The sequence below is a fragment of the Cladophialophora carrionii genome (genome assembly GCF_000365165.1).
Source record: "Cladophialophora carrionii CBS 160.54 unplaced genomic scaffold supercont1.2, whole genome shotgun sequence".
Classification (NCBI taxonomy): Eukaryota; Fungi; Ascomycota; class Eurotiomycetes; order Chaetothyriales; family Herpotrichiellaceae; genus Cladophialophora; species Cladophialophora carrionii.
Genome location: NW_008481827.1, coordinates 409,603 through 435,157, shown reverse-complemented (window position 1 = coordinate 435,157; position 25,555 = coordinate 409,603). Strand labels below are relative to the sequence as shown.

Here is a 25,555-nt window from a genome sequence, read left to right as displayed (position 1 = left end):
CGAGCATCAACGAGCATCAACGAGCATCAACGAGCATCAACGAGCATCAACGAGCATCAGCGAGCATCAGTGAGACTATAGGCAAGAGCACCAGCGGGACTATAGGCAAGAGCACCAGCGAGCCTAAACCCGCTACGGGCCCAGGACAAGGGCATCATCACTCTACAATATTACATACAGTACAGTACAGTACTTGACTTCCCCGACCCGCCGAATGAAAGATTGAACGGTGCAATAGACTGTAGACAATGGCGAGCAAAGAAAGAGCAAGTGTCAAGCAATTCTCAATCCGGGTTTCTCGTCCCACCACCTGCAGTCTGCCCGGCATATGTCATTATACTCCGTACGCTATGTATGTATATATGTCTGGCCTTGTGGTCGTATATCAGCTCAGCCCAAGATACTGTACCTTGCAAACGCTAACAATGCAGCCAGCCGTCTACTGCAAATGCAGTACGTAGATGGAAAGACAGATACTCAGACAGATACCGCCGACTGCACATCACACTACGATAGTGTAATGCAACGCCGCGCACCGTGTCCTGCATCCTCACCCATGCCACCGAAACACACTGCTCTGTGGCGTCTTCAGCTCCGTCGCACTGACAGCCCCACCCCCCTCGCTCTTGTACGCGCTGGTCAACGGCTCAAGGGCCTCATACGACGTCGTCGACTCCCCTTCCCAGGGGACCATAAGCCCGGTCTTCCCAAGGCCACTCCCGTACACCTTGTCACGACGAAACCGGACATCCCAGCCCGCCGTGACGGGGACGCTGCCTCCACTCTTGCCCTTCCAGGGCCCGACACCCCGGCCCTCGAACGCCAGGCGCTGGATCTGCAGGATGTCGTCCTCGTCCCAGGCCTGCTTGGCGGCGTCGCCGACCGGGGAGGTGCGCTGGAGCCGATGCACCATGCCCGGAAGGACCACGTCGACGAGGATGATGAGCAGACTGACGCACAGGATGATCAGAATCCCCGCCATGCTGAAGGAGCTGTGGGTCGTGACTTTGACGCGCTGGCTGCGGCACAGCGCGAGGCTGTCCGCGTCCGTCTCGGGCACGATGTGGTCGATCAGCTGGAGTCCCGGCCGGATCTGCACGTCCGTGGCGGCCGCGTGGGAGATCATGTTCAGCTGCAGGCCGGCCAGCGTAATGTTGTGGATGTTTTCGATCTCGATGTGCCATGCCGTCGGCGTGAGCGGGGTCGAGATGCCAAAGGAGCCGTACACGAGCTTGTTGGCCGCGAGGATCTCGTTCTTCAGGAACATCAGGAAACTGTTGAACCGGAGCGAGTAGACCATGTCGCGGAGCAGGCGGTACGTGGCGGTTTGGCGCGCATTGAGTGACAGGGCCGCCGGCGGGGTCGTGAGGTCGTAGTCATACAGCGCGCCCAGGGGCCCGCAGAGCGGTGAGTCGGCAGCGTCTGAGGAGGCTGTATCGGAATCAGGGTCGCGGAGAGCCGGGTTGCAGAACTGGTATTGTTCGGTGCAGGCGATGCCCGTGAGGGTTTTGTCCGAGACCCACGCGTCCGCGAGGCGGTTGCCTCCAGAGTTGAGGTGTGCTTCGAAGAACGGGTCGTCGACTCTGCCCGTGTAGGCGACGCGGTTGTTGAGCGTCAAGAGCGAGACGTCGGCGTCCGTGCGGTTCAAGTCGGCGTCGGGGAAGAAGCCGCTCTCGGTGAAGTTCTTTGCATACGCGGTACGGACACTGCGGAACGTTAGTCAAAATATACGGCAGACGCGCGGATGTGGTATGTATGACTTGCCCAAATGTATATGGAAGTCCATTCACGTAGAGCGAATAATTGCTCATGACGAAGGTGAAGTTGCTGACCGGCGCCCCAAACAGCCAGCTCGATCCCATCGAGTAATACTTGAACGTGTCGTTGGGGAACAGCGTCGGGAAGAACATCTCGGTCCCAGGTTGGATGTCTGAAGTCCACTCCGTAGAATACGCCTCCATATCAATCGGGGCGCAGGACGTCTTCTTCCGAATCTGTAACCGACTCTTGGGACCCATGTTGATGCCGAGGTGACGATTAGAATCCATCAACCCAGTGTCGAGCGTTATCGCCGGGTGCGTGCACACTCCGGGGGCGAAAGGGCAGTCCGCTTCGCGATTGATCTCCGACTCGATGTACGGTATGCTCGGGGATTTACACTGCGCGTCGGAGCTGTTCTGGATGTTTCCTGCATAGCACGTCTGCGCGTAGGTGAGATGACCGCGGTAAGCGTTGTACGCGGCGACAAACAGCGCATCGCCTGTCTCCCAGTCACTAGGCGTCCACAGGGGAAAGTCCTTGTTTGCCGTCAACTCCAGATTTCCGCAAAGCCCAACGAGAAGCCCCTCGCTGTCGCCGACCGTGACACGAGCCGACAGAATACCAGCCACAAGGAAGGCGATTAGATTCACCGCAGCAAGGATGGCGAGAGGGAATCCTCTCCGAAACGCTGCAGGTGTGCTTGCCCTCCACGCCCAACTGAGTCGGCACATCCGGATGAGAAAGTCTGTTTCGGAGACCTTTGACCGCAGGAGCGCCTGATGCTGATAGTGCAAGCCATCGTGTGAAGCCGAAGTCGCCCGGATATCATGGAGGACAAAACAGATGATGCCCCAGAAATGGGTGCCCGCCCATTTCACGACCAGGGCGAGAAGGGCGATAAGGACAAGACCCCAGATGGCTGGGACAGTCAAGGTCAATCCGAGCGGTGGCCCTAGGTCTGATGAAGGTTAACCGAGCTATTCTTCGACAGATTGGTTTTCGTGGAAAAGGGATCGACTCACTCCAGTTCTGCCACACGCCAACATACACGTCTTTGTCAGCCATTTCTCACAAATGTGCCCGAATTCTACACTTCGACCGACACTGTGGCAGACCTCGTAAATCCAGGCGCTCGCATAGTGCGGGAAGAAAAGACAGGAAACCACGCTGGCTGACGAGGCGGTTTTCATTCTGCGCCATGTCTGCGATATCATGCTGTGAAGGGGCTATTCTGCAGCGACAAGACCACGGGCGTCGCACGGTCTGAGAAGCACTGCCTCTGCCGGACTCAAATGGTTGGACACAATTACCTGCTGAAAGCGTCGTCGATGTTGAACACGAGAGACAAGAGTTGGTGAGGTCTGGGCGCGTGGTGCTAGATCTGGCGGGCACTGGGACAGGGGGGTAAGGAGGCCATCCGCCCTGTGCCACGGGGGGCAGTTGAGGGCTTAGCGAGAGCCTGGCCCGCGTGCTGAGCCCCACCTGCCCGACTGATTGGCGACTAAGGCTGTTTCCGTCTGCCCGATTAGTACCCTTGCCAATCAAAACGCATTTCCTTCGCTAGTCAAAAATGCTTCAACCAATCCGAAGTGCTTGGTGCAGCTGAGTAGTGGGGCAATACTGCCGCTTGTCGGTTCTGCCTTGTACAAGGACAGGTTCACTGTAGGAAATTGCCATGATTGATTGACAGTTCATTCCACATTCCCACGACCACGGCACTGGCCAAGCTCAGACTATGTAGCTTCCGATCGCTATTCGAGCGGAGAAGCGGCCGGCGCCATACTTATGGCTGCCTTGTCGTTTACGACCCGCCCCTCTCATCTTGTTTCCGGCAGTGCCACGCCTCCAGCCTCGTTGTCGTCCCCGTCTGACCCAACGTCCGCCGTGAGATCATCTGCGTCAACTTCCACGACTGGCCCAGCATCATCCACAGGCTCGACCTCGGGACTGGAGCTATTTCGTCTCAGACTTGCATCCACTGATTCCTCCAGGATGTCAATCAGGCTAGCACCAGCGGCATCAGCATTTGTGACCGTGGCTCTGTTCCCACTGACTTCGTCCTCATCTTTCCCATTACCCGTTGTGCCTTTCTCCTTTTGAGCGTCCGTCCATCCCTTGCTCATATTGACAAGCGGGGTCTCCTCATTGAACAGTCTCAACAGCATGGCTTTTCTGTCCTCCTTGGGCAGCATGAGGTTCAAGCTTTGAATGCTCTTCCATAGCGGAAAGACCATCCTCTCTTTCAAGCCCTCTCCATCGGCCGCGTTCTCGTCGGTTTCGGTCGGTTCGACGATCAAAACACAACAACCCATGCTCAGTTTCCTGACTTGCTCGCCTACTTCTCCCAGTTGCTCCCCTTCTTCGCCGTTGAATTTTGGAAACATCTCAATCAATAACTTCCTCAGTGTCTCCTTCTTCCTCAGTCTGACGATTCGCTCAGGCCCGACCCACGTCTCCAACAATCTCAGTCCATCAGTCTGTATCCGCCACGGACAAACTTCAGGAGAAGGGGCATCTTGCTTGACAAACATCTTCACGCCGGCGTGTACGAATTTCAACCCCTTGCCTTCATTTTCCTGTAGGATTTCTTTGGAGAGTTCACTGGTGTAATAGATGTTCTTCGTGGCCGTACCGTCAGGGTTCCGGACCATAAAGCGGGTGAGCGGGAAACGAGGCGAAAGATTGTAGAAGTCGCGGATTCGCATTATCTCCGGGAGGGTCGAGGAGAGGTATTTGAACGGCTCTTCAAAGGGTTGATTGCGATTCTTCTTGTTGGGGTTAGACGGTGGCTGTGTGGCCTTTGTAGGCTGTTGAGGGAGTGAGTCGGTAATGGAGGCTGCCGATGGGAGACTGGAGGGGGTGCTTTCAAGGTTCTCTTCACTTTTAACTCGCTTGAGCGGCGAAGTAATGCCGTCCTGATCGCTGTCGTCCTCGCGCTTACGCTTCGTGAGCGTTGCGGAGTCCTCTCTGGCGGTGTTATTCGCGGTGCCGTCGCCGTTGGCGATGCCGTTCCCGCTCTCCACGGCAGCACCAGAGTTGGCCTCAAGCTCGACCTTGGGGGCTCCTGAAATTTCGACCTTGGGAGCGATTGAATGCTTCTCCTCTGGCTTGGCTTTGATCTCCGACTTCTTTTCCAAGATGGCGATAAAGAAAGCTCCCGTGTCCTGTTGATGAGGATAGACACGCATGGCTCGATCGAGAGGCAACTCATCTTTGGGGGGAAACATGCCCTCTGACAATCTATTAAGTGCATCATCTGCCCCTTGCTCCTCCCTATGCTGTAGCACAGAGGAATGGTCTTTCCAGATCCGGCCAGCCTTATCCATGACACTCCATTCACGAAGCCCGGAAGAGCGCTTCAAGCCGGGCAACAAGTCCTTCGTCTCGAGGATCTGGACCCACTGGGCACCACCACAGCGGTTGATAGCTTCTGCGAGCACAGCCTCGTCTTCGACTGGATTCATGCTGCAGGTCGAATATACCACCCGGCCCCCAACTTTCAGCATCTGGAGGGCTCTGACGAGAATCCGGACTTGGGTCGCGTGGAGCCCGAGGCCATTGCTCGGGGACCAATTCTTCCAGATCTCCATGTTCTTCCTCACCGTGCCGTCGCCGGAGCACGGTACATCGGCCAGAATGCGGTCGAACTTGAGATAGCGATTGGGTACCGGCTTGCCCTCCGTTGTCGGTGGTGAAGCGATTTTGATGGACGGATACACTGTGGCATCGTGATTCGTGACGATGATATTGGGCGAGCTTAGACGCTTCATCTGGTGGACCAGCATATGTGCTCGCCTGTAGTCAACGTCGTTGGCGACGAGTAAACCTGTCGATCGACCGTCGTCTGCAAAGTCTTCGCCTGGTGGGCTATCCAGGTCCGGATTGGAAGCGACGCGCCTGCATCTTTCTTCCTCGCCGGCATGTATCATCTCGATCAGCTGGGCGGATTTGCTGCCCGGCGCAGCACAAAGATCCAGCACCGACATTCCTGGTTTCAGATCCATGACCAACGGCGGAATCATGCTAACCACCTCTTGTCGGGTTATATTGCCTACATCGGTCTCGGCCACGAGGAACTTTTGAAAGGAGGCGAAAGGCTTGAATCGGCGGATGACATTCTTCGGAGTGGTCATGAACCAGGCCAGTTGCTCGGGGTACCACTCGACCGGTCGCGGGGCGTCGACATACTGGCCTTCGTATGTTATGGAGGTGATCTCGGGGATGTAGTAGTCTTTGAGCCGTTGCTGGACTGCGAGCGCATGTCTGAGATTATTAGCCCATCAAACGCCATCGGTGTTACGAATCGACATACTCTCGCGAGCCCGTGAATCTGAAGCTGTTGGGAAGATCTCTCCTCATAGCCTCCCAGAAGGCATCCTTCTCATCAGCTGGCAGTATGCCAAGTTGGTTGTAGTACTTTTCGAACCTTTCATTCTGTCGGGGGATATCCTGCTTGCTGAAGCGAAAGTCGCGATTGTCGCGAGGACGAGCTGGTCCACCTCTGCCGCCACGGCCGCCACCCTGTACAATCGTTAGGAGCTGCGCTGGGGAGGACATTTGCGAGACGTCTGCTTACCTTCCTACCGCCACCGCGCTTGCCCATCGTTGACTTATGCGAGGTTATCGAGGTGTATGCCGCAGCAGACACGTACGCGGAACAATTCAATTCATGCTAATTACGGTGTGGGGAAATTTTCAGATGCGCTTTCACATGCGGGGAGGAGCGCCAAGCAAAGCGCCTGTACGTACTGTACGGAGTATAGGCAGGGAAATACCAGAGTAGTAGGTAGATAGACATAAATGTGCGCTGAGCTATGTACTTGGGTATCGGTCCAGCGTAGTCCAGTCCGTCTCATCGGCCTTTGGCCAACTTTGCGTGATGGACTTTCCACTCCGCGCGTGCAATCCTCATGAACAGATCCTCGTCCTGAATCGGGATCCAACTGGTCAATACCTTCATCGCGTTCTCAAAGTCCGACTCCAACAGTATATCGCGCATGCCGTCAATCAGCGCCGCGCTCGCCGCGTGTAAAACATTCAAAGTCGTGCCGAAGTTCGGCTCTTCCGCCCCATCTGGCCCATCCTTTCGTTTGGAGGACATCGTCCCTCGACTCGGAGGCGGCGCTGTGGCCACGGTCGTATCATCGCCCAACAACATGAAAACATCCCACACCCTCAATTGTGCGGGAAACGGCACAGTATAGTTGAACAGCGTAAGATACCATCTCGTCCCGTACGCCGTGGGCCCTATGCCCAAGCCCTCCAGTTTCTTCGCCACCTCGCCCTCTCCAAGCCATCCCTTCTCAAAGTCATCAAGCGCAGACATCAGCCCACCGAATCCAGACGCGTATAGTTGACCGAGACCTCGGAGCTCCCACATGCGCACGAGCATGACGAAGGCCTTTTCTTCGTCGTAGTACGCCAGGAGCGTGACGGCGAGAGCCGCCATGCCCTGAACATACCCTGTGGCCGGGACGTGGAGGGACATGGCGTGCAAGACGCGGAACAGGAGTCTCTGACCGCCTCGGTACCGCCGCCGAAACATGATATGACTGGAGATAGTGCGCGGCACATCGAGGTCGATTTGCACATCGTCTGGCGAGGGTTGGTCTTGGTACAGATGGAAGAGGGAGGTCAACTCTGCGTCACTGGGCTGGTTCTTCCGTTTCGACGCGGACGTGCTGAGGAACGAGTGCCATGCCGTGGCGCGCCACTTATCAGGAATGCCTTTCCACGTGCGCTCGATGAGTTTGGAGCTTGAGACGTCGAATGTATATTCGCTCTCTGAGCCTGCTCCAACAAGGGGAAGGCCAGTCTTGGGATCCTTGGACGGCGGTTTCGCACGAGCCATACGTCGCCATTTCTCTTCACGCTCGAGCTCCTTCCGCCGGGCGCGCGCATTAGAGATGTGCACGTGTCCGTCCTCGACCGTTTGTTGTGCTGAAGTGGGGAGCGTGAGCATATCCATCGCCGAATCCATCAGACGACGATTCCGGGAGCCAGGAACGGGGAGGCGGGACGATGCTCGTCGGCGTGGTGTGCCGGCATATCCGCTCTGAGAACTCATGGGTCGAGGCGGCGTCGTCTCGGCTGTCCCGGTTTTACTCTGTACGGACCGCATCGAGCCATGCGCACTGCTGGGCGTGCGCCGGAGCGTCCTTTTCCGTCGTGGTGTTTCACTGGCCATTTGTAGACTCGTGGTTACCCGAGTGAGTCGCTGGGGTTTGGATTCATCGGCGCCGGCGGTGGCAGGTGTCTTGGCAATGATAAAACCGTAGCGGTCGATTTCTTGGGCGTCGACATCTTTCCAGTCTTCGAGGCCTCCGGCTAGTTCATACTCCTCGCGCTCAAGCAGTATGTGTGACTGGGAGATGGAACCCGCCATGCTTGGTTGTCGCAAGCTGGTCATTTCGTCATTCATGTCAGTGGTCGAGGTAGCCCGTGATAGAGACGGTATGCTGACACTGCGGGTATCGGCTCCCAGCGTCGACTGCCATCGCGTTCCCATTCGTACCGCCAGATTGGTGTTGGACTCTGTCTCTTGCTGCCCATCTGTTCCTGCAGCGTAGAATGCCCGGACCTTCTCTGACAACATCTCTTCATCCGCCGAGAGCACCTTTGCATTTGAGCGATCATTCGGGGCAGGCCTTGGAGTGGGTGCCGGAGTAGATTCTGGCGCCGAAGTCTTTGCCAAATTGGACTCCTCTTCCACTCTCTCTTCGTCCATGATGGCGGAGAGATTGGGGGACGTTTTGCGACTTGACTGGTTCACCCTTCGGCCATCGATAAGCATGCTCCCCCTTTTCGAGAATTCAATGCTGTTCGTCGGCAGGAGCTCCTCGCCAAATCCAGTTGTAGGAATACTGACATCAAACGACAGTGCCTTGAACGTGCCGGGTGTGTTTGCGCCAACGTCTTTTCCTGATGCAGCCGAAGTCGATGTGTACGGTTTCAGTGACAACCATCTCCTGTCGTCGCCAGTACTGTAATTGCTGCTGCGGTCGACGGGGGAGGTTCGGACAGCGGGCTCATCGAAACGGATCTGAGGAATGCTGACCGTGGCAGACGTAAGACTCGACAGAGTGGGGGTTCTTGTGTTGAGACTCAGAGTTGTGCTGGTCTGACTTTCCCTCGCGGAGATTGAATCTGGCCCGGCGGCCTGAATGCGAGGGGCGTCTCCATCCTGTGGCAACGACGCGTGTAAATTGTATCTCTTATTGGAGGAGAGCGACGCGGTATCCCCGGTCGGCGGAGAGGGCTGTGGCTTCTCGATTTCGCGAAGTAAGGACGAGGTCGAGCGCGTGACCCGGATGGGAGGTTTGGACGCCCTGGTCTCGCTGTAGGGCAATCCCTGAAGACTGTGCTTGAAGTCCGGGAGGGATGCGTGGAACTCGTGATCGCCCATCACGGCAGACGACCTGGCCTTACCAGGGCAAGACGGCGCACCCGTGAATCCTTGCTCTCCCGAAACTCAAGGGTCGCGTGGGCGGCATAGGCTCGGATTCAGGGACGCGTGATTGGGAGGACACTGAACAAGCGCCGACACTCGGCGTGAAGTTCAATCGTCGCGTTCTTCGTCGTCTATCGCAGCAGCAGCAATGCGTGAATAGAATCAGCGGGAACAATCTTCTGTTTGCTCCTTTTTGGATTGTTTGTCCCCGTCAAAAAGGAGAGCGGGCGACGTCATGATCTACTCAAGCGAGACGAACTTGGCCAGCCTCAGCCAGTTTGACAGGTCCCTATTCTCAGAGTTACCTTTCCGGAAATTTTGCTTGCATAGACGAGATGTCGCTCAGAAGCTGAACTCCGGAAGACATGTGCCTTGTACCGAACCGTGTCACACAGCAGCTACAAAGCTTCGCCCGCCTCCAACAATGGCAGCAGGGTTCTAAACATGCGGCGCCGTCTACGAACTCCGGCTGCGGAGTATCATTGCAGGTGCCCTTGGGATGATCATAAAAGCCACTACGGAGTACGGAGTACCTGGTGTGGCATTCCCCAGCTTGGAAGCGTCACTCGCCATCGCACATTATCTGGTCGCATTGTATTCTCCTGCCCCGTCGTGCTTGCTCATGCCAAGCTAGCAGCGCATTATGCGCAATATTGCCTGGGAGTTCGTGTACCCCCCGAATATTCCACTTTGAGTGAAGATTGAAGTATAGCCGCCTTCCAACGTAGCCTTTTGCTGGAAAAGTCCTGCACTAACGAATAGTTCGCCCTGGTCATCATAAAATCTGCAGGGGGAGCTCTGAACGAAAGACTGGCGCAGTCCGCATGCTCGCGTGCCGCTGTCAAATACATATGTCTCCTATCAAACACCGAAGTGTCTTCGTCCACTTGGGTGCGGTAGAAGCTCCTCGAAGACAGTATCATCCCTCTGTGGGTTTGCGACGCTCTGACAGACTGTCACCTTGGTACGGCGTAAGTTTGTTGTCAAAAAGTGTCAAAAGTGGATGTACACAGTACGGAGTACTGTGTACCCCGAAGGCGATGTGACAAGGCTGGAAGGGCTTGGCGCGTCTCCTGATCTTATCTTATCGATCTGCGATTTGGGTTTCTCTGCAACTTTTTCTGGCGGCGACAAAACTCTCTGGACAAGCCTCGAATGCTGCTGTCCTGCCGACCTCTACCACACTCACAATGACAGTAGAAGATCAGACGAGCACCTTGCTTGCCACGCTGACCACCGCACTGGAGTCTGCGGCTTCAGCATTCCCCGACACAGAGCAACAGTTCCTCCCGCCCGGTGAAGGCATTTCTCTCCTCGATATCAAGAATGACCTCCTGCTCTCATACCTGCAAAACCTTGTTTTCTTGGTAGTCCTCAAACTGCGAAATGGCTACAGCGAGGACTCTGCCGATATAACCTCCGACGTGGTGAAAAAGCTGGTCGAGTTAAGAATCTACCTGGAAAGAGGCGTGCGCCCACTCGAAAGCAAGTTGAAATACCAGATTGACAAAGTGGTGCGGGCAGCGGAAGAAGCCGACCGGCGCACCGCCCGAAAGGTGACGGCGAAGCAAAAATCAAAGGAGCCCACAACGAAAGAGCTCGCGGGCGATGTATCGGACGAATTTGACTCAGACACCGCAGAATCAGACGACGACCACGATGCGCAAGAGAAAGACGTGACAAATGCCGACTTCTCAGCGGCGCCGAGACCAGCTGCTCTTCTACAAAGTGCAGGCGCAACGAGGAAAGAAGGCGCAACCTCGAAATCACCATCTACGGCATCTGGCGCATACAAGCCACCACGTATTACACCCACGGCAATGCCCGTACCTGCCACACAGAGAGATCGCGATGCTCCCGCACGAAAACGCAAGTCGCATCTCCTGGACGAGTATATCGACGAGGAACTATCGACAGCACCTCGCGCTCAGCCCTCCATTGGCTCTAACCACACGATCGTCAAACATGGTCGTGGCGCCATGTCGACCCGTGACCGGGAGAACGAACGGGAAAGAGCCGATTATGAGGAACGCAACTTCGTCCGACTTCCCGCAGAGAGCAAGGCCGAGAGAAGGAAGGCAAGACTTCGAGGTGAGGCCGACAGCCGGGATTTGTTTGGTGGCGAGGACTGGACAGGTCTCGGGGGCCTTGGCGATCGGATCAACAGGACTGTGGCTGGACGGTCGAGAGATGAGGGAACAAGCTTGCTGGAACGGAGGCAGAAGAGAGGGAGGGACACGCAAGATGGACCGAGAAGAGATGGTGTCGGTATTGGTGAAAGCTTTGAAAAGCGAAGGAAAGTCATGCAGCAGAGGTTGGACAAGAAATCCAGAAGGAAGGGCTGAGAGGGCTAGTCCTGGAATGAAGCATGGCTCGACAGCAGTGTGCTGTGAACTCCCGAGAAGCCGGACATCTTCGCATCCTCGTAATGAGCCTGTCAATCCGCCGTTAACACTACGCCATGCCTCCTGGAGAAGGAGGATACAGTGCTCAATCACTGTCACTATTGCTCGACAGAGGATCAACTACCACCGCCAGCCAGCAAAGACTACACGCTTCGGCGGCGAGCCCGAGCTGTCCGATCTCCTGTGTCATCGGATATGCCCATCCACCTTGAGATTGATGCCCATGCACCAGATCTAGCAACATATATGACTATCAAACATCGGAACTACAGGACCCACACGTGCTCGTCAACGGCATCAGACAGAGGGCCAGCCAGGCCTAGTGGTACAGTACTTCCACCGTCCACTCACAGACTTGCTCCTTACACTTGGAATAGCCCGAGGTAATTAGACCTACTCGTAGCGGGAAAGGAGACATGATGATTAGTGAGTGACGGGCAAACCTATGAAGACTCGCCGTGGAACGGACACTGCGGTTCTGTGTCAGTACCAGTACTAGTATCGGTATTAGCATCAGCATCAGGATCAGCATCAGTATCTCCATCCACGTCTACGTCTCCCGCCCACCAACGAAGCAACCAATGCTGGTTCTGGTTCTGGTTCCGGTTCAATAACAGCCTTGCATGAGCCGAAGGACCCCCGGACTAGCCGTGTCCTCGGACGGGTTCACTAATCAGTTTTCAATTTAAGATACAGATTACTCGCAATGGTACACTGTAGCATATATAGAAAGCACGATTTCCCATTCTCACCGCCCTTCACATCTTAATCCTCATCGCCAGTCCTATTGTCAGGTCCCGCTGCTGCCATTGCTGTGCGTGTACTCCGTGCTACACAGCAAGGCTTAACACACCAGTCACGATCACGCACCATTAAACGTTGTCACAATCATTCAACTCTAATCAAGATCTTCAAGTAGTACTGGGGCCACAACGACCAGTTTCCACATTCACACATCTTCCGCTCCATCTGGAATCATGCCTCTCTGGAGAATCTTCTCCCATCCCAGCACATTCTCGCCCGTCCAAAGACAAGACCTCGCCAAGGCGGTAACAGCGCTGTACGTCTCACGCGGCCTCCCTGCCTTCTACGTCAACGTGATATTCGTCGACTTACCCGACGCGGATGGCGCCAATCCCTCATGCTTCGTCGGCGGTGAGCCACGGCCCAATTTCGTGAGGGTCGTGGTCGAGCAGATTGCACGGACCATGGCGGCTAGTGACACCGACCAAGGCAAGGAGAGGCGGCGGAAGTGGATGGATCTGATTAACGAGGTATGTTTTCCCGGTGTATGGTTTTCGGCGACGTAGGCTCGAAAAGGTTGCGAATCAATGTTGGCTGGATGAGATGACCTTTTCCGCGTCGTCCGGGTGCTGTGGGTTCCATGGACTGTGCTGATATTGGGTGCATATAGACCTTGAAGCCGTCTATCATCGACAGGCCCGAAATCGACTGGGAACTGCACATCTACGAGACCCCACGGGATCTCTGGAGGATCCAGGGCTTGGATCCGCCGCCGGCGTTCTCCGATGCAGAGAAGGTGTGGGTTGAGAAGAACAAGCCCATCCCGTATGAGAAGTTGTGACAGGGTGATCCATCTCCAGCGCAGCGGCAAGGTGGAGAGCTGTATGGCAGGGTGGGTGTAAACGTTGTTCACACAAGCTTTGGCGCAAAGTACCATAGTGCTGCAAGTCCCGAAAGGACAGTCGCTCCAGCGACCTGTCGTGCCCACTGATTATTCTTCGAGACCTTCATTCTTCCAATGTTGTGTTGCTGTGTTGAACGCGCACTCCCTTTGCCCTTGATCTTCTCGGCCGTCCGTTGCTGCAATAGACCCGCCATCTCCGTCCGATTACTCTCCTGAGCAGCGGCAAAATCTTGGTATTCCTGAATCAGTCTCTTCAGGCCTTGGATATCCTCCTCCAAGCTTTCGATAGCGCCCTTGCCCTCCTGGATCTCCACGCTCTGCACGTTCCCAAAAAAGTCGACCACTCTCCTTTTGCGGCCTGCCTCCTCGCCACCAGGGAACAAGTCCCACCTGACGCCGGGTCGACTATGGATCTTGCCCACATCATAGCTGTCAAAGAGATCGCCCAGCGTTTTGTCGCTGGTCGGCCCTGTGACTTGCGACTCCAAGAATTCCAGCACGTAGTACGTCCAGCGATCGATGACGGCAACTCCCACGTCATTGTCCGCGTGGTGAGAGTATGAAGACTCGTCCTCTTCGCTCGAGCCAGTGGCTATCACCCCCGGCGCGTAGAATTGCCGATACAGCGTGTTGGCCTGGCAGGTGTCGATCATGAATAACATCTCATTGTACCGCTTCTTCTCCCGCATCTGGGAAAACGCATCGGCCAAATCCCAGCTGGAAATCTCCTCGCTGTCTTGAAACTTGAGGAATTCGCTGCCGCCGTGTCCGGTCATGTAGATCAAAATGTTACTTCCTTCATCCGTCTGCAAGCGTTTGCTGGCAGGGACACTTTCTTCCCAGCGGTCGGTGAGCAAGCGGATGAAGTTCTCGACCGTGACTTCGTAGCCGCGGTAGTCGACCTCGACGTTCTCGCCGTATAGGTCCATGCGTCGATCGGCGTTGGAATAGACGGTGCCGGAGAATGCGTTGCGCGGGTTACACGCCATGTCGTCGGGCAGGAGGAGAAGGATCTGCGAATCCGGGATCCCAAGCCGCTTGACCGTGCGGTAGAGGGAGAGCGTGTTAGCGAGGTGGCGGTAATTGAACCAGAACCGCGAGGTCGAGACGAGGACGGCCCAGTTGGAGGTGTGGGCGGCGAGGGTCGTCGTGAGAAGGGCGAAGGCCGCCCACAGCGAGAGAGGGAACCTCATCTTGAGTGTGAAGTGTTTATCTGTGCTATTTCAGGTCCGACACCCTCAGTCAAGTAGCAATGACCCAAGATGTGGCCATCCTCACAACACTTCGTCGAGGTCGTCTGCGTGGATTGGCAACGAGTTTGGTAAGCACGAAGGTGGTCAATCATGAGGGATGCGCGAGCCTGATGTCGGATGTCGGAGAATAATTGGTCCGATTGCCCCTGAATATCCCCTTTCACTTTCCATTCACCCTCCTGGAGGGCTCGTTAACCAGCTTCGTCCTCACATTCTACATACATAATTCATATTGGAACTCTTGGGTTACGAAAGTGGAAATTAATAGTAGAGTCATTGTCTCCTATCTCGGTAGCCAGCAGACGCCTCATGACCAAGACTACAATCTACGTGAGGCTACTCAACTAAGCTTGGTTTTCGACTAGCAATTGTGTAATTGAGCGGTACTCCGTATGCTAGACCATTTTGATCGCCTGCGGGCCCGGAACACATATGACGCCTCAGCAATCGTTTAATCTATCCAAGCCGTCGTTTCTTGGAGTTCTTGAGATCGAGTCCGCCAGAATTCCGTTCACTGGTAGGAGCCCGTTTTCGACCCTTGGTTGCAATCATCGGTCTTGCTGTCGGCACTTGGGGCAAGGGGAGTCCGAGGTTGCAGACAAAAGGCACGCCATCGACATAACTGTTCTCTGCAGTAGGACTGGAGCCATACAGCTGACGCTGAAGGAGGTCGCAGAAGTGGTTGAAGGTTCCAAATTCGTAAGTGTTGGCCGACAAGAAAAGCTTATGCTTCTTGCCCCAGTGCATCCACTCTGTGCCGTCTCCGCGGATAACAGTCTTGGTCTTCAGAGAGCCCACGTCTGGCCCGGTGGGACCTCTCTCCCAGCCAACCCCCTGTTTGGTAAGGAATTGCTGCACGTACCTATTCAAAGTCGCTAGTGTGGTCGATACCTCCGGTACAGCAGCTTCGGAGATGGAAGTACCCTGGACGTCAATACCGCGTCTGGAAAATGCGACGACTTCTGGAAAAAAGTCGAAACCAAACGGATAGTGAATCATAGCCGCAGCATATTCTTTAAGCTCGTAAAAGCCCAGATTCACGATGACCTCCAGGGTTGACAGTGAGATGCTGTCACGAGGATGGGAGACAAGGAAGCCTCCAAGCTGGCCCAAGAAGAATTTAGTTTTTTGGTTCCGTTCCGAGGCCAAATCAACATTGACATGTATCTGCAGTAGTCGCAAACTCTTGAACACCTTGGAGAAGCAGCCAAACGCGATATTGCCAGGAAGAGTATTCTTCGGAACCTTGACAATGCGGCGGCTGGCAGGATCAATCATGGCCGCACCAGGCCGAAGTGATGCCTGATCTTTCGGTAAGACGGAGAATGTTTGCAGAGGAGAGGCGTCACGAAGACCTTCAAAAGTGATTCCGCTGTTACTGATCGTCAGGGTGAAGGTCCGTCGCGCGTACAGTGTCCTGGCATGGCTGCTGAATCGTTGGCAGGTGGCTGCAAATTTGGCAAGGCTATTTTTGGATTTGGTCCTCGCTCTGCTTGGCTGTGTGAGGACTCCGAAATACATCGCATCAGTACCAGCAGGAACCACAGTTCCAAACCAATCAAGCCATCTGAACACGCCGGTGCACCGATCGATTCCCGCAATGAAGCCGAAACTGTCCCACCCCTCGATTTTCAGCGCACTTCTTATGCTCTTGATTTCGGAACGTCTGAATGGCTTCAGCTGCGACTGGGCAACAACGAGGTACTCGCAGATTCGATCAATCACTTCGTTCGGCAAATCTGTGAGTTGTGTGGGACGATCAGCTTGAAAGTTAGGCCTATTGGCATCCATCTTTTGCGTATAAATGACAGGGTTCTGGAGTTGTGAGAGTGTCCGGAGCAAAGGCCGGCGATTGTGAGAGACTGAAGTGGTTGTGAGTGACCTGTAAAAGCTGGGGTTGTGAGACTACAAGTGTTCTCAGTGGCCCGGCTGATGATTTTCCGACGCTGCTGCAGTCGAGGTCGAGGCTCCAGGAGAAGCGGAGAACATGTAAACATCCGTCTCGAGGGACAAAGTCAGGCACGGACAAAGTAGAGGCATGGACAAAGTGAAGCACGGACAAAGCAGAGGCATGGATAATGTCACGGATAATGGCAGAGGCACTCACAAAGGCAGAGGCAATAACCTGCAGAGAAGAGAAGGTGAGGCATCAAGAGAGTCAGCACAGGCACCAGGGCCCAAATATCGAAGTGACAATATACCTAGGTGGGCGCTCTTCACCTCTGAATTACCAGAATATTGTTCATCAGGCGCATCATGGTGTTATCCAGATATTTGCATTGGTTGCATCAACGGTGGTGCACTTGCAAGTCGCGGGCTCACAGTCGATGGCCTCGTTGTCGTTGTCGTCCCTTGATCCAAAGCCATTTGGCATTTTAATAGCCAGCTAAACGAACAAGGAGAAGCGCCACAATAAGAGCTAAGAGGGCTGCATTGCTTTCAAACAAACAAGGAAGAAGAGTGTCACAATAACAGCCAAAAGAGTTGTAATGCGTTCATTTCATTGTTGCGAACAAGTCCAAAGGAAGTAAAGAGAGAAGAACTAAAGAGAGAAAGAAGAGGGAGGGATCGAGAGTTATGAAGGACTCGAAGAATGGCAAGTGCCACCAGTCCCAGTCGGGCCTAGTGCCGTCACGGGATATGCCTCTATCCGGAGTGAAGCGGCAGAAATACTCAAGTGTGCGTGTTTGAACGCGGTAATCCAATAATGTAGCGTAGCACCTGCAGAAGTAGTAGGAACTCAATATCCCTCTCGGGAGATAAACAACTTTGGTTTCGACGTGAGGGTATCTGTACTACAGCAAATCCACATAATAGACGTCTGCACATGTGAGTGTGTATTTTACAGGAGCCGAGCTCCTCGGGTCTCCCAGTGACCAGCCGCTGAACCGAGAAGACAAGTGAGCGGCTTGTCATGGTTCGATCCTGCCCCAAGGTAAGCCCATTCTCGAGGCTATTCATACAGTCGTTAAGAGTCCGTGATTATGCTTCTCCTCCCAATCAGCTCGTGTATTCAGTAGATCGAGTCTGAAAGCCCAGGTGCCGAGGAGGCGCGCCCTGGATCGTGACACTGATCCGGCTTCTTTCATGTCCATCGATCTCCAGCGGAGATCGCGGTTGGGGCGGGTGGTGGATCTCAATCACCTGGCTCCTGGGGACCTCTCCGGCGTCCGTGGTACTTTCATGGAAGCCTTTCGCGTCCAATTCATACCTCGGCGGAGGATCGCGGTTCTGTCCTCCAGTGAACTCGGCAAACCTGCGTCGGCGTCTGGTCCGCATGTACAACGCAACGACAAGTGCACCGCCAAGGATGGTTGCGCCAATGGCAATGCCGATACCCGCGGCTGCAGCTGTGCTCAGACCTCCAGAGGCACCGCCGTGGTTCGATGTGGGAGTTGATAGAGGTTGTTGGCCTGTTGTATTGGGACTCAGAGGGCTAAACACCTGGGTTAGTCACCGGCATCCGGCTGTGCAGCCCTCCACTTACCTGTCAAGTATCTGTAACACTCCATTCGAGGTCAGGTAGTCTTTCGTCGTAATGAGTGATGCGTCGACGTAAAATTGCCCGTCTTGCTCGGTCATCGTGGCGGATATGCCGTCTAACGTTGGGATCTGGGTGTTGCTTTGGAAGGTCGAAGAGTAACGGACCGGTCCTTGAGATATGCTGTATTGCAAGATAGACAGAAGATCCGTGCTCGAGAGTCCCTCCCATCCTGTAAAGCTGGCGGAGAACCGCGATGAATTCGGACCGAAAATTGTCAAATCTGCCAGCGAATTCACTATTGTTGCGGCCGGAGAGCTTGGCGTTAGAAATCCACCCTTGTTGAGTAGCGCGACAAGGTCTGTCAATCCGGCTTTGGTGATGGTTGCAGGAAAGGAGATTGGAATCGTCAGAACCGAGTCTATGATGTGAATCAGACCACCAAGGTAGAAGATGTCCTATCTTCTATCAGTCTCACGAGTGACATGTGCGAGCTGCGCCGTCACTCACGGCTTCGACCACGTGTGATACAGCTTTCACTCCGCTTACCACCGCTGAGCGGTTATCCAACGACGTGATTTCTACTACTTGGCCGCCCGTGACATTGGTATAGTCGGGGTTCGTCAATAGTGTTGGTACGAACAGTGGCTGTAGGCCGAACGTGGCCGACGGGTGTGTTCCATTCGCAATGTGATATTCCAGCAGGGCTCGCAGTGCGTCCGTGTCGTTGCTCAAGTCTGGGTTCTCATTGGCAAAGGCAGCGAGAGCTTGGTCGTTGGGAATGAGGACTGGCTTGGATATCAGCTCAGTTGTTGGGCGGAACATGGATCAACACACCGCTGAAGGTTCCTCGGTTCAGGATGTCAACCAGGTCATCGAACTGCTCCAGTAGCGCAATAAATGTTGAAATGTCATTCTGCTGCTTCAAGATGGTGAGGATGTCTTGGTCCGCGGCAAGGCAACACGCAATAACGCCCAAGGTGGCAAATATTGTGCTATAGAGCTTCATTGTGTATACCTGCGGAGCATCAGAAAACCAACAAGCATGACTGTACATTCGCTGATGGATATATCGAGCAGTGGGCACGAATAAGAACGAGACCCTTTGTTATCTGATGGGGAATGACCGGAAGACGTGTCCCACGCATCCAGGAGGGGATCCATCCCGGTTCATGTTGCTGGTGAGACTCTTGGGGCGCCTTCTTCAGGAGGCACTCGCGGCACTTTGAGGACCAGAACGCTGCAGGAATGGTCCTAAAACAGGAAGATGTCAAGATACGGACAGGGATGCGCTCTTCGGTTCCAACGTCGAACAAGTGGGCGAAGAAGAGGTTCCTGTCCGGGCATGAGGTTTCCGTCGCCAGGGATATGCAGGAGGAATGGGGCGACTGAGCAGGGCTTGAAGACTTTCCATACGCAAAAGCCGGAGAACAGGGCCCAGAGTGACGCAAACGAAGGTGATGAGACGCCAACAGGGTTGCCGGTTCCTGTCCAAGACGAAATCCCCGCTGCAGGTGTTGCCCCTAGCGGCGTTTCAGATGCTCGCTGAACGGGGACAGCGGCTTTGCTGCAAGGGACACGCGCGAACGGACTGGAGGACATGAGCGCCGTTAAGCTCGGTGGCGTTCATTCTCGCCGTCGACGCTTAACGGCACGGGCAACAAGCAGGCAACGTCGCTGAAGCCAAGGAAGTTTATCAGGGACGCAACGAGGGCTGCCAAGCTTCAAATCGCCTAGACATAGACACGTCCACGCACACCCAATGCGTGCTATCATTCTCGGAGACGGACGAACGCAAGGGAAGCAGTGCGGGCTAGCAGATAAGCTGGGGAAAACATCTTAAACCATCGAAGTGCAAGAAGGGGGGGACTTGGCATTCACGCAGGGACACTGTAATTAAGGAATTTCCGAACACAAAGACTTCGTTCCTTCAATTCTTAGCGAGGAGTTGCAATCTCTCGATCAAGAGGCTTCTACTACAGCGGATGCTCTCACCCCTGATAAAGTATGTGCTGTTGATTTTGCTACCGTCTAGGCAGTATTCATGTCTACTGGCGCTATGCCACCGATGTGTTAAGAGGTCAAAACACCAACGCCGGCAGTGTCGACCATCCAGCATCGAAGCCGCAACTTTGCAGAGCACTGCTTCAGTCCCGTGCCCTCGGTCAGCTTGATGCTGTGTAGTCCTGGTAGCGTCCCACACGATCGCCACGGACTCATGGAACTTGATCCTATGCAAGGATCCTTGGCATGAAAATCATCAGTACAAGCAGACCTTCAGCCTTGTCAGCCTCCGGTCATTGGCAAGGAGTATTCCCTCTTGGAGATACAACTCCTTTCAGGCTCCCTCCGAGCGTGTCTACTGGAGATCACCAGCACGTTGGTCTCGAGACGTGCAACCTCAATTAATCATGTTCTTGGGGGCGGCTGCTCCTTCGTTCCGCAGACCAGTTGACGCCAGCCATATGGAGGATCATCGCCGTCGATACCGAGTAGGAGTACAGTGTAAAGGACACGCTTCCGCACACATTCCAAAGGGACTATAGTAAATCGCTATGCGACCGATTGGCACACGCCCCCAAAGTACCTACAGTAGGTATACAGCACCAACGTCCTCCGTACCGGCGAGGACTCCTCTTACGGTCTTGACTGCTTCCGGCCTCGTCCTGCGTTCCGCTGCTCTCGAGTCTCAGCATACCAGTGCGCAGAGTAACAGCCCACAGCACAGGGTAACCTGATGGCTCGGACGACGTTATGCCGACATATTTACTCTTCGACATCCTCGTGATGCCACAATTGGCAAAAGATGCCAGTGCTGACTCTTGACCTGATCGACGGTAGGATGTGATGGTGCGTGACACTTTCAATCATTGTCTCTAACATCATCTGCTATCACAAACGAGCCACGAGAAGCCTGAGGGGTACAAGCTCTTCTCGAGAACCCTATTTCGTATCCCCCCAAGATCTCCAGATCCCATGTCCGTTAAAGCACGATGCACGACACTTAGAACGTTTCTATTCCCCAGGTTAGTAGTTGTGATATCTTGGTCATCCACGCGAGTAAGAGGCGAGGAACCTGCCCAAGCGACGAGGACGGAGGCAGGGAGGCCAGACCACCGAACAACAAAACATCACCATCGGCATCAATTCTTATTCAACTCAGGAAAACAAACCCATTGCAACGCGTCGCTTAGACGCCGAAGTCATTTGCCAATGTCAACGTCAATGCCAATGCCAATACGAACGCGACTGCTCGTGATATAATATGTATACCTGGTACGCTCCCACTCCACTCATGCTTCTAATGCTCGCTCGCCCATGCTCAAGCAGACCTCGTTCACACCGACGTAAGCATATGCGTGATCCTTCTCGAACACATGCAAGGTATGGGTGCATCAAGCATGTACACCAGACGCGCACATCCACGTCGTCCGATGGACTACCGCTTCGCCCTCCACTCGTGACTTTCATTCGTACCGACCCACGGTTCATGCACTGATACTGTACTACCGCCCAACAACGGCCTTCAAGCTCAACCCTTCCAAAAACCCAGCTAGATCCTCCTTCTTGACTTCGACGATACAGTGATCGAAACTATCGATCCTGACCCTGGCGTTCGTCTCCTCCACAACCTCCTGGAACGCAATGCCAAAGCGATTGTGGCCGTATCCTCGCTTGCGTCTCTTTTCCAGCTCCGCTTCATCGATCTCCTCATCCTCAGACTCGGACTCGGGTTCTGATTCAGATTCCGTGTCCTCGTCTTCGGCTTCGGCGTCAGAGTCCTCGCCAAGTAACTCTCGTTGAGCTTTGCGGGCGGCCCGTTTTTCCTCTCTCACCTTCCTCTTCTTTTCTCTCTCTTCCTCCCGTCTTTTCCGCTTCTCTTCCCGCTCCTTTCGCCCTTCGATGTCCTCCCCTCCACCAATGCCCCCTCCCGTGCCCACAACCACATACGTGCCTCTTTGTTCATCCAACGCCGCAAGCACCAACGGCGTCGGTAATGATCCATCTCCACCACCCGATTTTTCTCTCTCCTGCACCGCGATCGCCTCGCCCACCCAAAGCGCCAACTTGACCAATGCACCGGGACTCCCCGCGAACAGCGGTAGATCGGGTCCCTCTTTGACCACGCCCATTCTGAACGCACGAAGATGGCGGATCTGATGCTTTTGTAATAGAGAGGAGCCAGTTCGCAGGATCGAGCGAAGGAGGTGTTGTGCGGCGGAGATCGCGTCGAGGAGTTTGCTGGGGGAAGTGGGATTGAGGGCATCATACGCGGCAAAGAAGCGTGGGAGAAGAAGCGTGGAACGGTCGGGAACGTCTTCCTGGGTGGAGAGTTGGGACGCTTGCGAGTACGACGCAGCGTTGGACGAGGCTGATGGCGTTGCAGTTGGGCCGACGTCCAGAATTGCACCCACTATAACTCCTACATCCACGGCTGAGAGTTGAGCCTTCCAGCCCCACGAGCGGATGAAGCCCCAGCCTTCTTGCTCGTAGGAAGCTCTCCCGGTGCCGGACGGTACGAGGTCGTCCAGACCATAAACGCCTGCGTACTTTAAAAGGCGGTCGCGAAGTGTCTTCTTCAACTCCATGTCCATGTGAGTATACGTTTGCTTGCATTGCGTCAATGACACACCCATCTTGGCGAGAAGCTTGTGGAGTCGTTTGGTGCCTGATTCGTTCCACACGTGCAGGCGCGCAGCGAGGTAAGGGGAATGCAGCATGCTATCATATAGAGACCAATGTCTCAGCAGGAGGAAGCGCGGATCGGGCGTCAATCGGATGGATGTGTCGCTGGGTGAGCTTGTGCCTGTGGCGGGGGATATCGTGGGCGACTGGTCTGCGGGTGGGGGATTCAGACGTCTTACTTCGTCCCGGAGGAGAGCATAGGTTTGGGATGAGCGCGTCATGCGCCAGCCGCGGTGTTGCTCGGTGGTCAAGGCTGTGCTTCGTGATACGGAGGTGCCCAAACCTGTCGACGTATGGCCCGAGAGTTCGAGCGATGTCACCCCAATGATTGCCAGCCAGAGGATGTCGTTGTCTTCGCGACCAAGATCCGTGGCGAGAGAGTACGCCAAGGTCGAGACCGGCTCGGAGTAGGATGTACCTAGACTGTTGTATTGTCGGAGGACCGATTCATGCTCTTCTCGCAACCTTCGTAGTCGCTGCCGAAGTTGTTTAGCTGTTTGGTGTTTCGGAGATTGTGGTTTCGAGGATGGGGAAGTCGGTTGGGAGGAGGATGGTGTCTTGCTTCTGCTTCTGCTTCGGGAGGTCGCAATTGAGGAGCCGGAGTTGCTTCTTCGCCTTTGACGGGGGCGTTCTTCGTCTTCTTCGGTGTCTTCGTTTTCGTCGTCTCCGTCTCGATCGGACCACGATTTTCGCTTCTTAGATTGTGAGCTATGTTCTGTGTCTTGTCCGTCGTCATCCAGGTCTTCTTCATCGCTCGCTTCGCCGTGCACTTCAGGCATCTCTGCCAATGCACAATACGCGTCTCTTTCGGTGTTGAGGTCACTGGCAATATCGCCATCATCAAAGACTATTATGCCTCCCTTGCCGGATTTATATGATTTCTGAAGACACCCCTTCTCCACGCCACGAGCACGCGGTCTCGAGCCGTTGACCACGTCTTCCAAAGGCGCTTCGATGGGCATACCGCCAAACACATTGTCCAGGTTATACGGTCTCCTCGCGTCAAGAACCCATACTTCGACACCGCACATTGTTTCGTTTAGATCTTCATCTTCCAGGCCCAGAACGGTGCCCAGATCCACCAGTCCGCCGACACCCAGGCATATAACCAGTCCGCCACTACCCCCTTCAGTGGTCTTCATGGGCCGGACAAGGGTTTCGCCGGCTTTGGCCAGGTCTGCATAGCCAGATACGGGCTGGATCTTGTGTTGAATGAAGTCGCGACGTAGAAGGGCGGTAATGATGCGGCACGCGCATAACGAGTCGGGCTCGAGAGCGACAAGCAGCAGGACTGCAGGTGAGTGCGCGTGATGTGAGCGAACGAGGTTCGTGTAGAGATGTGAGATCAGGTCTCGTGGGAGGTACATGCTGGATGGATTGAGGTTGCGAACGGTAGCAGTAAAGGTGTGGTTCTATTCGAGTTCATGGCAATCGTGGGGGAGCAGGGTATGGGTGAGATGCTGCCCGACTTGGGCCGGTGAGAAGTTTGTGTGGATTTGGATTGTCGAGCTCATTGCTAGACATTTGCTGAAGGCAGCGACAGGTACGAGCTACGAAGCAACCCGCGAAGCCAGTCGCGTTACGGGACGCGTTGTTGCCAAATACGTCATACGTCATCCGCTCTAGGTTCTAGCCGCATGCCAGACCCACCATGGGCCTACACAATAGATCTCATTGAGGCCGACAAAGGTCTAAACATCCAAGTTACCCGCGCCTGAAAACTGAGGAAATAACTGTAAGTAGTGCTCAACAACAGGCTCAAGAGCTACGATAGAACAACACAAAGTATCACCCCGTACGCCGTTCACTGCGATTGCCCCAAATCTGACCGAAGCAGGATCTCCTCCACTACCACCTGCGATATGCCGTGATGTCCCAGCCCAGTTGGATGAAATACCCTCCACTTCCTCATCTCCGGCCACTCAGGGACAGTCTCTGGATCAGGCATCTCCATTTCGCCCAGAAGCTGTTGAGGTGGTCCACTTTGCGACCTAGACAAGACAACAGGTGGTGGAGGGATGTTAAAGAACCATGTATCAGCCCTACCCAGATCTGGCTCCTTGACGCCTGGTTCACAGAATCGGTGTCCCTCGAAAGCGTGATCAATGTCGACATACACGGCGCCATGGAGCAATGCCGTCGCCTTGATCACATCGTTCAGCATCATCACTAGCTGATTGAGATGCCTCCGCTTCGCCTTTGTCAGGTAGTCCAGTGGCCTGGTCTGGCTGAAGGTGGTGTTATCACAGTAGTCGGTCCTCTCATTAAAGAACCTTGCATACCCTGTGACAATGAACAGGGCTCCCGGTTTCAAATGCTGAACAGCCCCAGAGATGATATTTTCGAGATTCTGCAGTGCACTGGTCTCAATGATCTCTCTGGCTTTGACAATTTGAGCTTCACAGCCTATTGCCGGTGACCAATGATAGACGCATTCGTTCAGGACCACGAAGAAGTTGACATCGTTGCCGCTGGCCGTCAACGTCACCAGTTCCGAGTCGCCAATGTAAGGGACCTGATCTAGCAGGATGACAGCGCTGGTCAAACCTCCGCAGGCAAGGTGCTTGAATTTGGTTCTTTCGATGTTGATCAAGGAGTTGTTGGCTACTTGTATCGGATATGCATCAGAGTATCGTCCACAACGGAAATCGGCATAAGGTGGCCATCCTGGGATACCTGCTCCAGCCCCAGAAGCGTAGGAGTCTCCTATCGCTGCATAGGATTGAGGCAAGGCATGCTTCTTAAGATTATGAGCTGGGATCGCGGACCCGCCCGGACATAGTAGGGAGAGCACAAGACCGAGAATGATGGCAGCTGCCATGAAGAACAAATCAAAACCGGGATATAAACAAGACGCCCTCGGCGCGTGCG

At 54.6% G+C, this 25,555-nt stretch overlaps 10 protein-coding genes across 10 annotated transcripts; 2 read left to right on the top strand and 8 right to left on the bottom strand.

Annotated features, from left to right (window-relative positions):
* Positions 1–550: 550 nt before the first annotated feature.
* Positions 551–2,826, bottom strand: G647_02220 (uncharacterized protein; the record flags this gene model as incomplete). The annotated part of the gene is made up of 3 exons (XM_008726570.1): positions 551–1,706; positions 1,732–2,719; positions 2,784–2,826. The coding sequence occupies 3 exons, from the start codon at positions 2,824–2,826 to the stop codon at positions 551–553; spliced, it is 2,187 nt and encodes a 728-aa protein (XP_008724792.1).
* A 752-nt stretch (positions 2,827–3,578) lies between these two features.
* G647_02219 (uncharacterized protein) lies at positions 3,579–6,364 on the bottom strand (the record flags this gene model as incomplete). Its single annotated transcript, XM_008726569.1, has 3 exons — positions 3,579–6,024; positions 6,074–6,282; positions 6,338–6,364. The coding sequence occupies 3 exons, from the start codon at positions 6,362–6,364 to the stop codon at positions 3,579–3,581; spliced, it is 2,682 nt and encodes an 893-aa protein (XP_008724791.1).
* A 249-nt stretch (positions 6,365–6,613) lies between these two features.
* On the bottom strand, positions 6,614–9,166 carry G647_02218 (uncharacterized protein; the record flags this gene model as incomplete). Its single annotated transcript, XM_008726568.1, has 1 exon — positions 6,614–9,166. The coding sequence occupies one exon, from the start codon at positions 9,164–9,166 to the stop codon at positions 6,614–6,616; it is 2,553 nt and encodes an 850-aa protein (XP_008724790.1).
* Positions 9,167–10,401: 1,235 nt separating this feature from the next.
* G647_02217 (uncharacterized protein) lies at positions 10,402–11,556 on the top strand (the record flags this gene model as incomplete). Its single annotated transcript, XM_008726567.1, has 1 exon — positions 10,402–11,556. The coding sequence occupies one exon, from the start codon at positions 10,402–10,404 to the stop codon at positions 11,554–11,556; it is 1,155 nt and encodes a 384-aa protein (XP_008724789.1).
* A 1,037-nt stretch (positions 11,557–12,593) lies between these two features.
* G647_02216 (uncharacterized protein) lies at positions 12,594–13,201 on the top strand (the record flags this gene model as incomplete). Its single annotated transcript, XM_008726566.1, has 2 exons — positions 12,594–12,890; positions 13,031–13,201. 2 exons carry the CDS (start codon positions 12,594–12,596, stop codon positions 13,199–13,201), a joined length of 468 nt encoding a protein of 155 aa, XP_008724788.1.
* A 68-nt stretch (positions 13,202–13,269) lies between these two features.
* G647_02215 (uncharacterized protein) lies at positions 13,270–14,457 on the bottom strand (the record flags this gene model as incomplete). Its single annotated transcript, XM_008726565.1, has 1 exon — positions 13,270–14,457. One exon carries the CDS (start codon positions 14,455–14,457, stop codon positions 13,270–13,272), a length of 1,188 nt encoding a protein of 395 aa, XP_008724787.1.
* A 516-nt stretch (positions 14,458–14,973) lies between these two features.
* G647_02214 (uncharacterized protein) lies at positions 14,974–16,308 on the bottom strand (the record flags this gene model as incomplete). The annotated part of the gene is made up of 1 exon (XM_008726564.1): positions 14,974–16,308. One exon carries the CDS (start codon positions 16,306–16,308, stop codon positions 14,974–14,976), a length of 1,335 nt encoding a protein of 444 aa, XP_008724786.1.
* A 1,209-nt stretch (positions 16,309–17,517) lies between these two features.
* G647_02213 (uncharacterized protein) lies at positions 17,518–19,007 on the bottom strand (the record flags this gene model as incomplete). The annotated part of the gene is made up of 4 exons (XM_008726563.1): positions 17,518–17,953; positions 18,005–18,456; positions 18,509–18,786; positions 18,836–19,007. 4 exons carry the CDS (start codon positions 19,005–19,007, stop codon positions 17,518–17,520), a joined length of 1,338 nt encoding a protein of 445 aa, XP_008724785.1.
* A 2,497-nt stretch (positions 19,008–21,504) lies between these two features.
* Positions 21,505–24,051, bottom strand: G647_02212 (uncharacterized protein; the record flags this gene model as incomplete). Its single annotated transcript, XM_008726562.1, has 1 exon — positions 21,505–24,051. The coding sequence occupies one exon, from the start codon at positions 24,049–24,051 to the stop codon at positions 21,505–21,507; it is 2,547 nt and encodes an 848-aa protein (XP_008724784.1).
* A 437-nt stretch (positions 24,052–24,488) lies between these two features.
* G647_02211 (uncharacterized protein) lies at positions 24,489–25,505 on the bottom strand (the record flags this gene model as incomplete). Its single annotated transcript, XM_008726561.1, has 1 exon — positions 24,489–25,505. The coding sequence occupies one exon, from the start codon at positions 25,503–25,505 to the stop codon at positions 24,489–24,491; it is 1,017 nt and encodes a 338-aa protein (XP_008724783.1).
* Positions 25,506–25,555: the final 50 nt, after the last annotated feature.